General features: G+C 39.7%; 1 protein-coding gene across 3 annotated transcripts in view; it reads right to left on the bottom strand.

Annotated features, from left to right (window-relative positions):
- Positions 1–427: 427 nt before the first annotated feature.
- Positions 428–11,797, bottom strand: part of Rab30 (RAB30, member RAS oncogene family) — a 100,888-nt gene continuing 89,518 nt past the window's right edge. For all 3 annotated transcript variants that reach the window (XM_036193254.1, XM_036193246.1, XM_036193262.1), the window contains exons 4-5: positions 9,240–9,423; positions 428–3,127 (exon numbers count right to left, since the gene is read on the bottom strand). In XM_036193254.1, coding sequence (XP_036049147.1) covers positions 2,877–3,127; positions 9,240–9,423 — 435 coding nt within the window. In that variant the 3' untranslated portion in view covers positions 428–2,876. The remainder of the gene's footprint in view (positions 3,128–9,239; positions 9,424–11,797) is intronic.

Raw genomic sequence — 11,797 nt, 5'->3', positions numbered from 1 at the left:
AAAAGGAGAAATCACTAAGTCCTTGAGGATGCAGTCTATACAAAACCACACCAGACAATTATATGATTCTATAGATCTTTTTCCAGCAGGACTCTAGAACCTGAACATGTGTTTTCATTGGAAGCTATAGAAGATTGCCAGGTATTTAATACTTTTATTTAAAAAAAGAACAATATCATATCATAAATGGAAGAAGAGATGGTCTTGTCAGGATAAGCCAAACTACATTACAATAAACCAAATCTTGGTTTTTTTTTTTTCACCATTAAATAATTTTATGTAAAACTGGCTTATCAGAGCAGATATTGCCCTGCCAATAAGAATTATTAGGCAAAATAATATTTATGTCCTTCCCTAGATTAAGATGACTCTTTCTTAATTATCACTTTAAGGACTTTCGTTTAAAAAAACAAACCAACAATAAACATCTTGGCAATGAATCCTTTATTAAACTGGTATTTATTGCACCTATAATATTGTCAAAGATTATTCTCAAATTTGAGACACATCACTGGACAAATATCCAAAAGGCCTAATCTGAAAGTCATAGAACTGTGGAAGGTAAGGGTCCAGCTTCTCAGGTGTCCACACTAACGGGCCAAGGACTGATGACTGTGATCTCCTGAATGTCTCAGAGACCCAGGGGAAGAGGGACCTGGATAGAGCTCCTGAGGTGCTTCTGAACCTGGAGGGCTATACACTTAAGAAATAAGAATAACATAACATAAACATGACCCCAGAAACTGTTATTCTGGAACTAAATTAGTCCATTCTAACAAAGCCCTTAAAGTTCACAAAGCAACATTATTTTTAACAGTGCTGTGAGACAAGGCTGAGTCATCATATGCTGAGGAGATCAGAATTTTTTGGTAAAGAAAAGTAATAAATCTAAATTTAGGGACATTCTCTCACAGTAGAAAGATAAATTCTTCTGTAACCTTGATTAGTTTATCTTTTGATGCCTTTAGTTGTTGGCTTAATAGAGAAGTCAAGGTAATGATAAATGATTTTGATTTTCAATTCAAGTGATTTTTCTCCCTGTATAAAGGAAAAGCGGTGCAAACTTTTGGCACGCCTTTCTCTTTCTTATAGAATCAAGGAAAGCATAGTGAGCAAGTTACAATACCAATGATGGGTAATAATACACACAGTCCCATGTGAAAGAGATTGGACATTATGGAATCTGCTAGATAAACGCTAGGAATGTATTACCAATAGCCTGCTGTGTTGACTCACTGCTTTACAATTCAGTAGCTTTCCAAGAGTGTCGTGTCAGGTCCAAGATTGTCACCATCAATACCAACAGTGGAATTACATGTCATATCCTCATTCAGTGATTCATCACTCAGTTATGCTATACAGCAAGCCCAGAAATACCTGACGGCGCCAACAGCGTACAGACTTAATTGCTATCACAATTAGCATTCATGAGCATGAACAAATTGGAAGGTATCAAATCATGGCACTGAAGAAACAGGAACCCATTCAGCAGCACATCTTCCAATCTGAGACCTGTTTTGAAATTGGCTAAGTAAAGGCATATACACCTCCATTTGAATTGGAGATTTGTGGGAACACATGCACACCAGGATGGGAAGGAAGAAGAGGGAGTGGAAAGGGAAAAGAATGCGTTGTCATGAATCTGAGATCAACATTAATATAAGATGGTAAATGACAACACGGCTTGCTTCCCAAGCAGGCCTTCCCTAAGTTTCTTGAAGATACAAAATGGTTTGTGAAACTTTTCATCTGTTGCTATTCTCGCTTATCATACTAAAAGTGTCTACAAAATCCTAAACCTTGGTCTAGCCAAGGACAGTTCCAGAATGGAGAAGGCATGACTTGTTGGGAAGGACTGTGCTCTGTCTGGAACCCTGCTCTGTAGTCAGTCCGTATTCCACAGTATTTTGGTCATATCTGCTCTGTTTTCTCATGCTACTCAAAATGTCTCACAACTAATCTTTTTATTTTAATGTCATCATCCATTGTATTTTTCCCCATTTTTTTCAGACTTCGATTTCCTTAAAGGGCAGGAAAGGTGTTTGAAAGAATAGGAAAAAGTTAAGAAATTTCAAGGAGAATATGAAAGAAAAAGGATTCTCATGTGCAAACCCATCCTAGAAAAGGTGGTAATGAAGCTTGAAAAAGATTGCTGATTCATGGATTTCCCCCATTTTCTTTTTATTTCTAGGTAATACACCTAAGGGTATCAATATCAATGTAGTAAAACGTTTGGTCTGTGAAATACCATAATCATTAGCACCAAAAGGAGTCATGGAGCTTGTATATGTTATTAGACAATAATTTTTACTGTTGGTCATGAGAAGAGTTTTTGTTTTTACATCCCAAAAGTTTTGAAAGTGCTTATGGACAAAAGAAATAACACTTTTCAAAATCTCCATGGGGTTGTCAATAAGTACCACAGAGACAGAACTGGGCCTTTCCAGTTTTGGTTTACCTGGTAGACAAGAAAACCATGGGCACCAGATTCCCACTGAAGCCTAGAGAACAGCCCCCTCATGCACCCGCTGAAACACAGGAGGGATTCCTACAGTACATGATCCCCTGCACTGTGTTCAGGAATGCATTTTTACTTGCTTTTTAAAAAACAAAAGCAACATGCTCTGCAGATCATGGAGCATTTAGTGCAATTTTCTCCTTGCTCCAATGCCAGACTGCAAAAGGCTGAAACCATTATGTGTTCTGCTAATGCTGGCCTGCAGTCGAGGCCCTTGGCCTGCATGCTTTGTAAGCTCTGGAGCCTACAGGAGTCAGAAGGTCCAAGAGCAGGAGCCATAGTCATTGCCAGATTCCCTAGCAACATACGGCCCACCAAGGCAACTACTGATTCCCTTTGATTCTCTTTGCCTCAGCCTTTAGTTGAAATTACAACAAGTCAAATAGCTGATGCTTTTCCCCTCTCCGGGTAAGGGTGAAGATACATTGTTCACCAGTGTGTTCTGTCTTGCTTCACTGATGAGTCGGCATGCTAAGTCAAGGAAGAGTTTCTCCACATTATCGGATTCCTTGGCTGAAGTCTCCAGGTAATACATGTCCTGAGCCTCTGAGAATTCCTCTGCCCTCTGCTGGGAGACCTCTCTCCTTTCAGCCAGGTCGATCTTGTTGCCTATAACAGTGGTAAATTAGAGAAAGAACAGTCACTTGACTTTGTTTAGGCTGGGAAGCATCGAGATTCAATTCCAGAGCTGAAATCAATGGCCAGATTAAACGGATAGACAGGTAAAGCAAAGCAAATGTGACCATGATCACAGGAATGTTTACCATGCCATTTGTAATGACAAAGACTGGAAACACCCCAAACTCCTTGTATTAAGGCAATGCAGGCACCCAAGTATTCAACTTAGTAAAGGAAACAAGCCAATGTGGAATAGTTTCTACAATGTCATGAATCAAGAATACCAGCAAAGAAGCAAAGCAGGACAAGTATTATCCGCAACTGCCTAAATGGAACACTTTAAAAATTCCACCGTTTGCTTATTTTTTTTAGAAAATAATAAACCAAGATTGTAATTTAAAAGACAGTGGCTGCAGCCCAGGCAGTAGTGGCACCCATCTTTAATTCCAGCACTCAGGAGACAGGAGCAAGAGGAGCTCTGTGAGTTTGAGGCCAGCCTGGTCTACAAAGTGAGTTCCAAGACAACCAGAGCTATTACACTGAGAAACTGTGTTTTAAAAAACAAAACAAGACAATGATTGCCCAGAAAGACAAAAGTAGAGCACAGGAGAGGCAGAACTCAGACCTCTCTGAGCATATTCTGCTTTACAGATTTGACTTTAGAAGCTTACATTTTACAGAGTTAAACAATACAATTGTGTAATTAGTACAAAATTAACATTTAAAAGCAATCTGTAAATATTAAACGTTTGTCATATAGTGGCACAAGTAGAGACAACTATTTCAAGTAAATTGAAAACATGATTTAACCCTGCATCCTTAGGTGTATACACTAAGGACAAAAAGGAACTTAAGGACAAAGTCTTGAACTCATTCAGTAATCATCTTGCAATGGCAGAGCTGGGGTTGGGATTAGGAGGCTGTTACATGTGTATTAAGGGATAAAACAAGTCATTAATTATGCTGATGTCACTTGGAACTGGTATTTTTGACATGAAAAAAATGAAATATAGGCATGAGATTAATGATATTAAGTAAAAATTTTACAGTTTTAAATTAATGATCTAAGTATCTGTATGAATAACTCATGGTATGTTTTATATTTTAAAAGTTTTCTACTCCTTTTCCAGGTCAGCTGACAAAAGTCAACTATGCTACCTGGTAACATTGCTTAAATGAGCTAATTTATAAGTTACTCTGTGTATGAATTATAAATACATAGTAGAATGCCATAACATTGGAAATTCCTGACTGCTGATTCTCCATGACACCAAATGCCAACCTGCTAGCAAGCCAGGTGAACTGTCCTTTGTCTTTCTCAGTGAATGTGATTTCATGTGTGGCTTAAGACTGTCCTGTGAGTCAGAAGACAGCTTGTTGAATCTACTAAGACAACACAATTCATCATATCCATGTGTACATGTCAGCTTTCAATAGGAAACAGTTTTGAGATGACCTACACATAAGGACAACCCAACACTGAGCTGGGGTTCCTAATTATAAACTTCCCATTAGAAAGAAATGCCATCTCCTAAAGACATGGTCACTTCTAGGTCTGGGGCATGAAATGATGTACCTGAGACTTTGCCATGGCAGAGAGCAAGGAAATTGTCCCAAAGGCTCCTGAAAGTCAAAGGGCTTTGGGAGCTCATCTGAAGAAGCTTCTTCCTGTGTCAATGATGAAACAATGGGAACATGGGTAGTAACCACACAGGATATGCTGTATGCACACTTCAGTTCAGAAGTCCACAGCATATTAAAATTACAAATGAATTTCAGTTCTTCTCTTTGGAAGATCCTAGGAAACCAACTCATTACATTGGAAACCACTGAACAAAGGAAATAAAAGGCTAGTCATGGTGATTCAGGTCTTTAATCCCAGCACTTGTGAGGCAGCGGCAGGCAGGTCTCTGTGAGTTTGAGGCAGCCTGGTCTACATAATGAGTTAAGTTAGTTCCAGGACAGCCAGAGAACATGGGGGTGGAGGGTGGGGAGCTGATCCTTCCCTATCTCCCTTTAACTCTTCTTTTATTTTCCTTATTTAAAATGCCCAACAGTAATGCTTTGACCCAAGTTCTCAAGTGTTTCCTGTGGAATACAAGGACAGATTGGAACTAGGGGCATTCAAATGCTTCATGGCCAAGGTTCCCTTAGGCATGAGTGTTTTCAAGACTGGGTCTGAGTACCAGCTCTAAAGAGGCAGCTACTTCACCAGCAGCCAGGAGGAAAAGTTGAGAGGGCAACTACAGAGTATGGCGAGTTGACCTCACATTCTGTTCAATGTCAGATAGAATTTCTTATCTCAGCATCAGTAAAGTTAGGACCCCTAGTATAATTCCTGGTATGTGTACACACCAGTCAAAATGCTTATCATAAAATGTTTGTTCTAGCAAAAACTACCGTCATTCAGACAACATGGCAGCCTACAGAATGGGAAAAGACTTTCATGAACTACACATCTAATTGAGGGCTAACATCCAAAACATATAAAAAAAAAAAAAACTCAAGAAACTATGTATCAAGAAAACAAATGACCCAGTTAAAAAATGAGATACAGATCGAAACAGTAAATTCTCAACAGAGAAAACTCAAATGACTGAGAAACATTTAAATGCTTAACATCCTAAGCCATCAGGAAAATGTAACTCAAAACTACTCTGGGGTTTCATCTTAGGCTGGAAAGATGGCTCAGCCGTTAAAAGCTAGGCTAACAACCAAAAATGTAAGATTTCACCTTATGCCCATCAGAAGAGCTAAGATCAATAACACATGTAACAGTGCATGCTGATGAGGATGTGGAACAAACGAACACTCCTCCCTTCCTGGTGGAAGTGCAAACTTATAGAGCCACTATGGAAATCAATATGGTAGTTCCTCAGGAAGGTAGGAATTGTTCTACTGCAAGATCCAGCTTTGCCACTCTTGAGCATACACCTAAAAGACACTTAATCCAACCACAGAGACATTTGCTCAACTATGTCCATTGCTGTCCTAATCAAAATACCCAGAAACTGGAAACAACCCAAATGTCCCTCAACAAAAGAATGGATAAAGAAAATGTGGTTCATTTATATAATGGAGTATTATTCAGCCATTAAAACAAAATGAAATCATGGAATTCACAAGTAAATGGATGGAACTAGAAACAATGATTCTGAGTAAGGTATCCCAGAGCCAAAAAGACAGATATATGTATTCACTTACATGTGAATATTAGTTGTTAAGTCAATAACCAAGATACAATTTATAGAACCACAGAGGTTAGATATAGAGTAAGGGACTAGAGGGGACAGACGGATCTCGTTACAAAAAAGAAATAGAGCCAGGCAGTGGTGGCACACATCTTTAATCTAGCACTCAGGAGGCAGAGGCTGGCTGATCTCTGTGAGTTCAAGGCCAGCCTGAGCTACAAAGTGAGTTCCAGGACAAGCACCAAAACTACACAGAGAAACCTTGTCTTGAGAAAAAAAAAAAAAAAAAGGAAAAGAAAAATAAATAGAGTAGATATTTATGGATAGATGGGGATGGAATGGGAGGATCAAGTAGGGGGAGGGAAGAGGGAGATGAGGGAGGGAATAAAGGGAGAGACAGATAAAATTAAGGGCCAGTTGAAAGATAGTATGGAAAACTAATACAGTATAAGCTTTCTAAAATATATACATAATGAAGGCAACCTAAATGACATCACTAGCCATCTCTTATCACTAAATGAAGCTTCCAGTACTGGAATTGCATTACATCTAATTGAGTTGTTGGCCAAAGGGATCCCATAGGAATCCACAAATAACCTAGACTTTTGCCAAGACTATAGGTTGCTCTGCAAAAACTAACAAGGTCCCATTGCTGAAGTCAACACCTACACAACTCATTAAGCACAGAGAAGTCGAGCTGGTGCCTACATTGAGCCTTCACCCCTACATTCTAGCATCTTTGGCACAGAAAGGTACTCTACCACTGCACACTACCAAAAGAGAAATGTAAACACCAAGCCAGTCACAACCCTTTGATCTATAATACTGTCTTGCCCACAAGATATGTTAGGGCCATGGTGGCACAAAGCTTGTGGACGTAACCAACCAATATCTGATTTGAATTGAGGCCCATCCCACAAGATGGAATCCATACTCAACACTGCATGGGTGGCCAAGAACCAGAGACTTGATAGCCCAGGGAGGGACCTAGAGTAAAACAAAATTCTACCATTCTTTGAAGAAAAAAAAAGTAGCAATAAAATGACTCCTAATGCTATTTTGCTACACTCATTGATCAGATCAGTGGCTTGCTCAGCCATCATCATCAGAGAAGCGTCCTTCTACGGCAAGAGGAACAAATACAGAGACCACAGGCAGACATTATACAGAGAGTAAAAGACCTTGGAACACTCAGCCCCAAATGGTATGTCTCCAACAAATCCCTCCCCTCGGGACTCAGGGGACCCTGTGAAAAAGGAAGTGGAAAGAGTGCAAAAGCCAGAGGACACACACACCAATGTCCTCTAAATCAGCATGATCAAAGCACATACGAACTCACGGAGACTGGGGCAGCATGCACAGGGCCTGCAAGGTCTGCGCCAGGTCTTCTGCATATATATATGGCTTCCAGTTTAGTGGGTTTTGTTATGGAACTTCTGAGTGTATACACAAATGGATCTCTGATTCTTGTGCCTCCTCTTGGGCTCTTTTCCTTCTGTTTGCCTTGTCTAACTCCAATGTGTTAGTTTTTGTTTTATCTCATTTTATTATCCCTTAAAAGCCTGTTTGTTTTCTAATGAAAGACAGAAAGGTATGCATCCAGAGGGAGAGGAGGTGAGCAGGAACTGGGAGGTATGGAGGGAGGGGAAACTGTAATCAAGACATGTGAAAAAAAAAATTTCAATAAAAGAAAAAAAAATAAAATGTTTGCTCAGCTTATTGTTAGCCATAATTTGTAACTTAATGATGCTTTCTGTAGTTTTCTATATTTCTAAAATTCAAATCATGAGAATATACAGCCAAAATCCTTCCCAAGAAGAAATTTTTTGTTTTGTTTTGTTTTTTGTTTTTGTTTTTGTTTTTTGAGACAGGGTTTCTTTGTGTAGCTTTGTGCCTTTCCTGGAACTTGCTTTGTAGACCAGGCTGGCCTCAAACTCACAGAGATCCGCCTGCCTCTGCCTCCCGAATGCTGGGATTACAGGCGTGCGCCACCACCCCCCAGCAAGAAAATATTTTAACAAGCAGATAGTTGATGTCACTTTTCATTTTCAACCAGAAGAGTTTATAATGATATGGTCCATTTTATGGCAATGTGTGTTTGTGTATATATGTGTGTACAAACATACATTTGAAGACCAATGGTCTAACTTGTTCCTCGCCTTGGTTTGGTTTTTGTTTTCTGTATTACAGTCTCTCAATAAGACCTGGGACTGCATGGTTAGGCTAGGCTGGCTGGCCACTGATGCCCAGGGGTCCTCCTGTCTCTGCCTTCTCTGAGATTACAAGCAAGGTCATGGCTCCCAGGTTTTCACACAGCTACTAAGGATCTAACTCCAATACTCATGCTTGCATAGCAAGTACTTGACCAACTCAGTTATCCCCAGGCACCTGTAACTCCATTTTTAATGAGAGCATTTTTCACCATAGAAAAGCAAGGGTTATTTTCTGGTTTCTCCCCATTAAACAGCCCCCCACCTCCTACAAAACAAACTACAGCATTTCCATTAGTGGATTCTGAAACACAAGAGGGAGGTCTTAAGTCAGCATAAAGTAAGAAGAGAAAAATTCACCAAAGTATATATTTTAAAAGAATAACTGCTTCAATATGAATTCTTCATCAACTTGAAAGATTTATTTATAAATTTATAAATTTATTTATAACCCACCATCTTGTTAACTCTTTCACCTACACTGACAGGAAAATCAGCAATATTTTTGTTTTATTTTTCTAAATTATCACCATGGGACAGAACTCACTTTATGTCCTCCTCAGCTGCATAACTGAATGTTGATTATGTAACTCAGATAACTATATAGTATGTTCTTGGGAGGTACCAGCACATAAGCATTATATGACCATAAATTCTCTGATGCATTCAAATCAATATCCTTCCACATTAGCCCTTACTTACCCACTAACACAGTGATGACCTTATTGCTAGCATACTGTTCTATCTCTCGCAACCACTCAGGAAGGCAACGGAAGGACTCCTCACAGGTGATGTCATAGGTAAGGATCAAGGCATTGGCGCTTCGGTAATAACTTTGGGTGATTGAACGAAATCTCTCTTGACCTGCAGTGTCCCAGATCTGTAACTGTAGAGGCATAAGACAGGTATCAGCTTGGAAGAACAGAAAGCAAACAAATAAACAAACAAACAACAACAACAAAAAAAACCAGCATTGCCTTGCTATAGCTCAGAAATGGGAACATCACCCAAACAATGTCATGGTTGTTTTCTGCCCTGAAAACATTTCTTTCTTTTCACAGTGAAGTATTTTTGGTTTGGGGAAGAGGCTTATTCTCTTTCCTGCTTTTGTTTGTTATTTAAGACTTTTTATTGTTAAAAAAACCTTATTGTACATTTATTATATTCCAAGCTCTATTCTATTCATTTTTTATGTAATAACTCAATCTTCACAATGGTCCTATAAGGTAGGTACTATTATAGTACAATACTTTCCTCATCAGGAAACTAAAGTATAGAAAGATCTATAACTTGCTCGATGTCTCACAGACAATTTAGCACTCACTATGAACTCTGTGTTCTTGCCAACAGGCTGGGGACACACACACACACACACACACACACACACACACACTGTAATAGAGAGAAAGCTGTTGCTCTGTGGTCATTGGCATTTCAGTCAGTAACCAAGAGAAAGAAAGCACAACCTCCCCAACGTTTCCAGCTTAAAATTCTAATGAACAGCTGGGTGGTGGTGGCGCACACCTTTGATCTCAGTGCTTGGGAGGCAGAAGCAGGCAGATCTCTGTGAGTTCAAGGCCAGCCTGCTCTACAAAGCAAGTTCCAAGACAGGCTCCAAAGCTACACAGAGAAACCCTGTCATGAAAACAAAATTCTAATGAACACATCAAGACATCCCCACTGTTGATGGAAACAGAAGTGGTGCTGTCACAGTCATGTCCTCTACCCCACACTAAGTCCTGTGACCTTAGTCACTTTTGGACTCCATTGTGTTAAAACAGGGTTTGATAAATCATCTACTATTTCTTTTTTTTTTAAGAATTTTTTAAAGATTTATTTATTTATTATGCATACAGTGTTCTGCCTGCATGTGTGCCTGCAGACCAGAAGAGGGCGCCAGATCTCATTACAGATGATTGTGAGCCACCATGTGGTTGCTGGGTATTGCTGGGCATCAGGACCTTTGGAAGAGCAGTCAGTACTCTTAACCGCTGAGCCATCTCTCCAGACCCTACTATTTCTAAAGCTAGCAAACTGATGGTTCAATTAAAAAAAAAAGGAAAAATACTTCCCAAATCTCTTCCCCCAACCTCTCTGCACAGATCACACCACAAATGGGAGACAGAGCAGAGTGTTTGGGGAGATAAGAACATCACCATCAGCTTCCCTCCTAACTATAAAGCCACAGGTCACAGGTAAGTTAACCTCTTTACTATTTCCTCAGGTAAGGCCTTCTAGAACCTTCTGCCACCACAGTCTCCCTTGCAACACTTTGAATCATTTCCCCCTCATAGCAACTGACATATCTTAATCATGTACTTGAAACAGTTTGTTTAATGCCTGTCTGGCCTACTTGATCTAAAAATTCATAACAGGAGGAGGCAGGGCCTTGTTTTCCTCACCAAATACAGTACACCTGGGACAAAAAGCAGATGCTGACGTTTTGAACTGATGATATCAATTGTTCCTTACCCCTTTCCAGTGAGGTAAACAAGCTTAATAAAAACTGTTTCTTCCACCCAGGTGCCCACAAAGCTGAGAGTCAGACTCCAGGTCTTCTACTCCCACCCTGTTGCTTTTACCATTGCAAGTTCATTTAAATGTACATTTACATCCAGCAGTCACTTGGTGTCACCCTGGCCCCATAGCAGTTTCTCTGAAGACACTGAGTAGTAAGTGGTAGCTCCTGCCTCAAGCCAGCACACACATTCTCCTTTTGATTTGAAGTTGTGGCAGCTCTTTGATGATATAAACTAAAGTCTGTGTGTGCTTAATGCAAACATACACATGACAGTTTAGGCTGGAACAAAAGCTATTTCTCTTCTCTGCCTCAAAGTAGGGCCATGGTCCTCTTCTGCCAAGATGTGCCTTAGAATAGCAGGCTATTGTTTTAAAGCCCCACTCAGCCTCTAAAACACTTTTAACTGGATTAAGACACTGTCAATCGTTAGGAAGCACTGTGTGACTGGAACATCTTGGGATCCGCTTTAAGCATCAAAACATTTTCTAAAATAGTGATTGTATGACCTTGCCAAGATATACGCCATCCTCTCATAAAGGACTGCCTGTGTCTAGCCTGACAATTATTAAGGATGCTTATATTCCATCGTCTATCACTCAAATTAGTCTCATCATCATCTCTAGAATCCACTGTCTCTTTTCATCTTTTCCAGAGCACTAAGTATAAGATGACTAAAACAAATCCCTGATCTAAGAGATCATCGTAAGAACCCAAATCCACAAGTGATCAGCAACGTCCT

Source organism: Onychomys torridus, chromosome 1, assembly GCF_903995425.1.
Source record: "Onychomys torridus chromosome 1, mOncTor1.1, whole genome shotgun sequence".
In the NCBI taxonomy this organism is placed as follows: Eukaryota; Metazoa; Chordata; class Mammalia; order Rodentia; family Cricetidae; genus Onychomys; species Onychomys torridus.
Note: the sequence above shows the minus strand (reverse complement) of the source record. Positions and strands in the feature narration are given on the sequence as shown.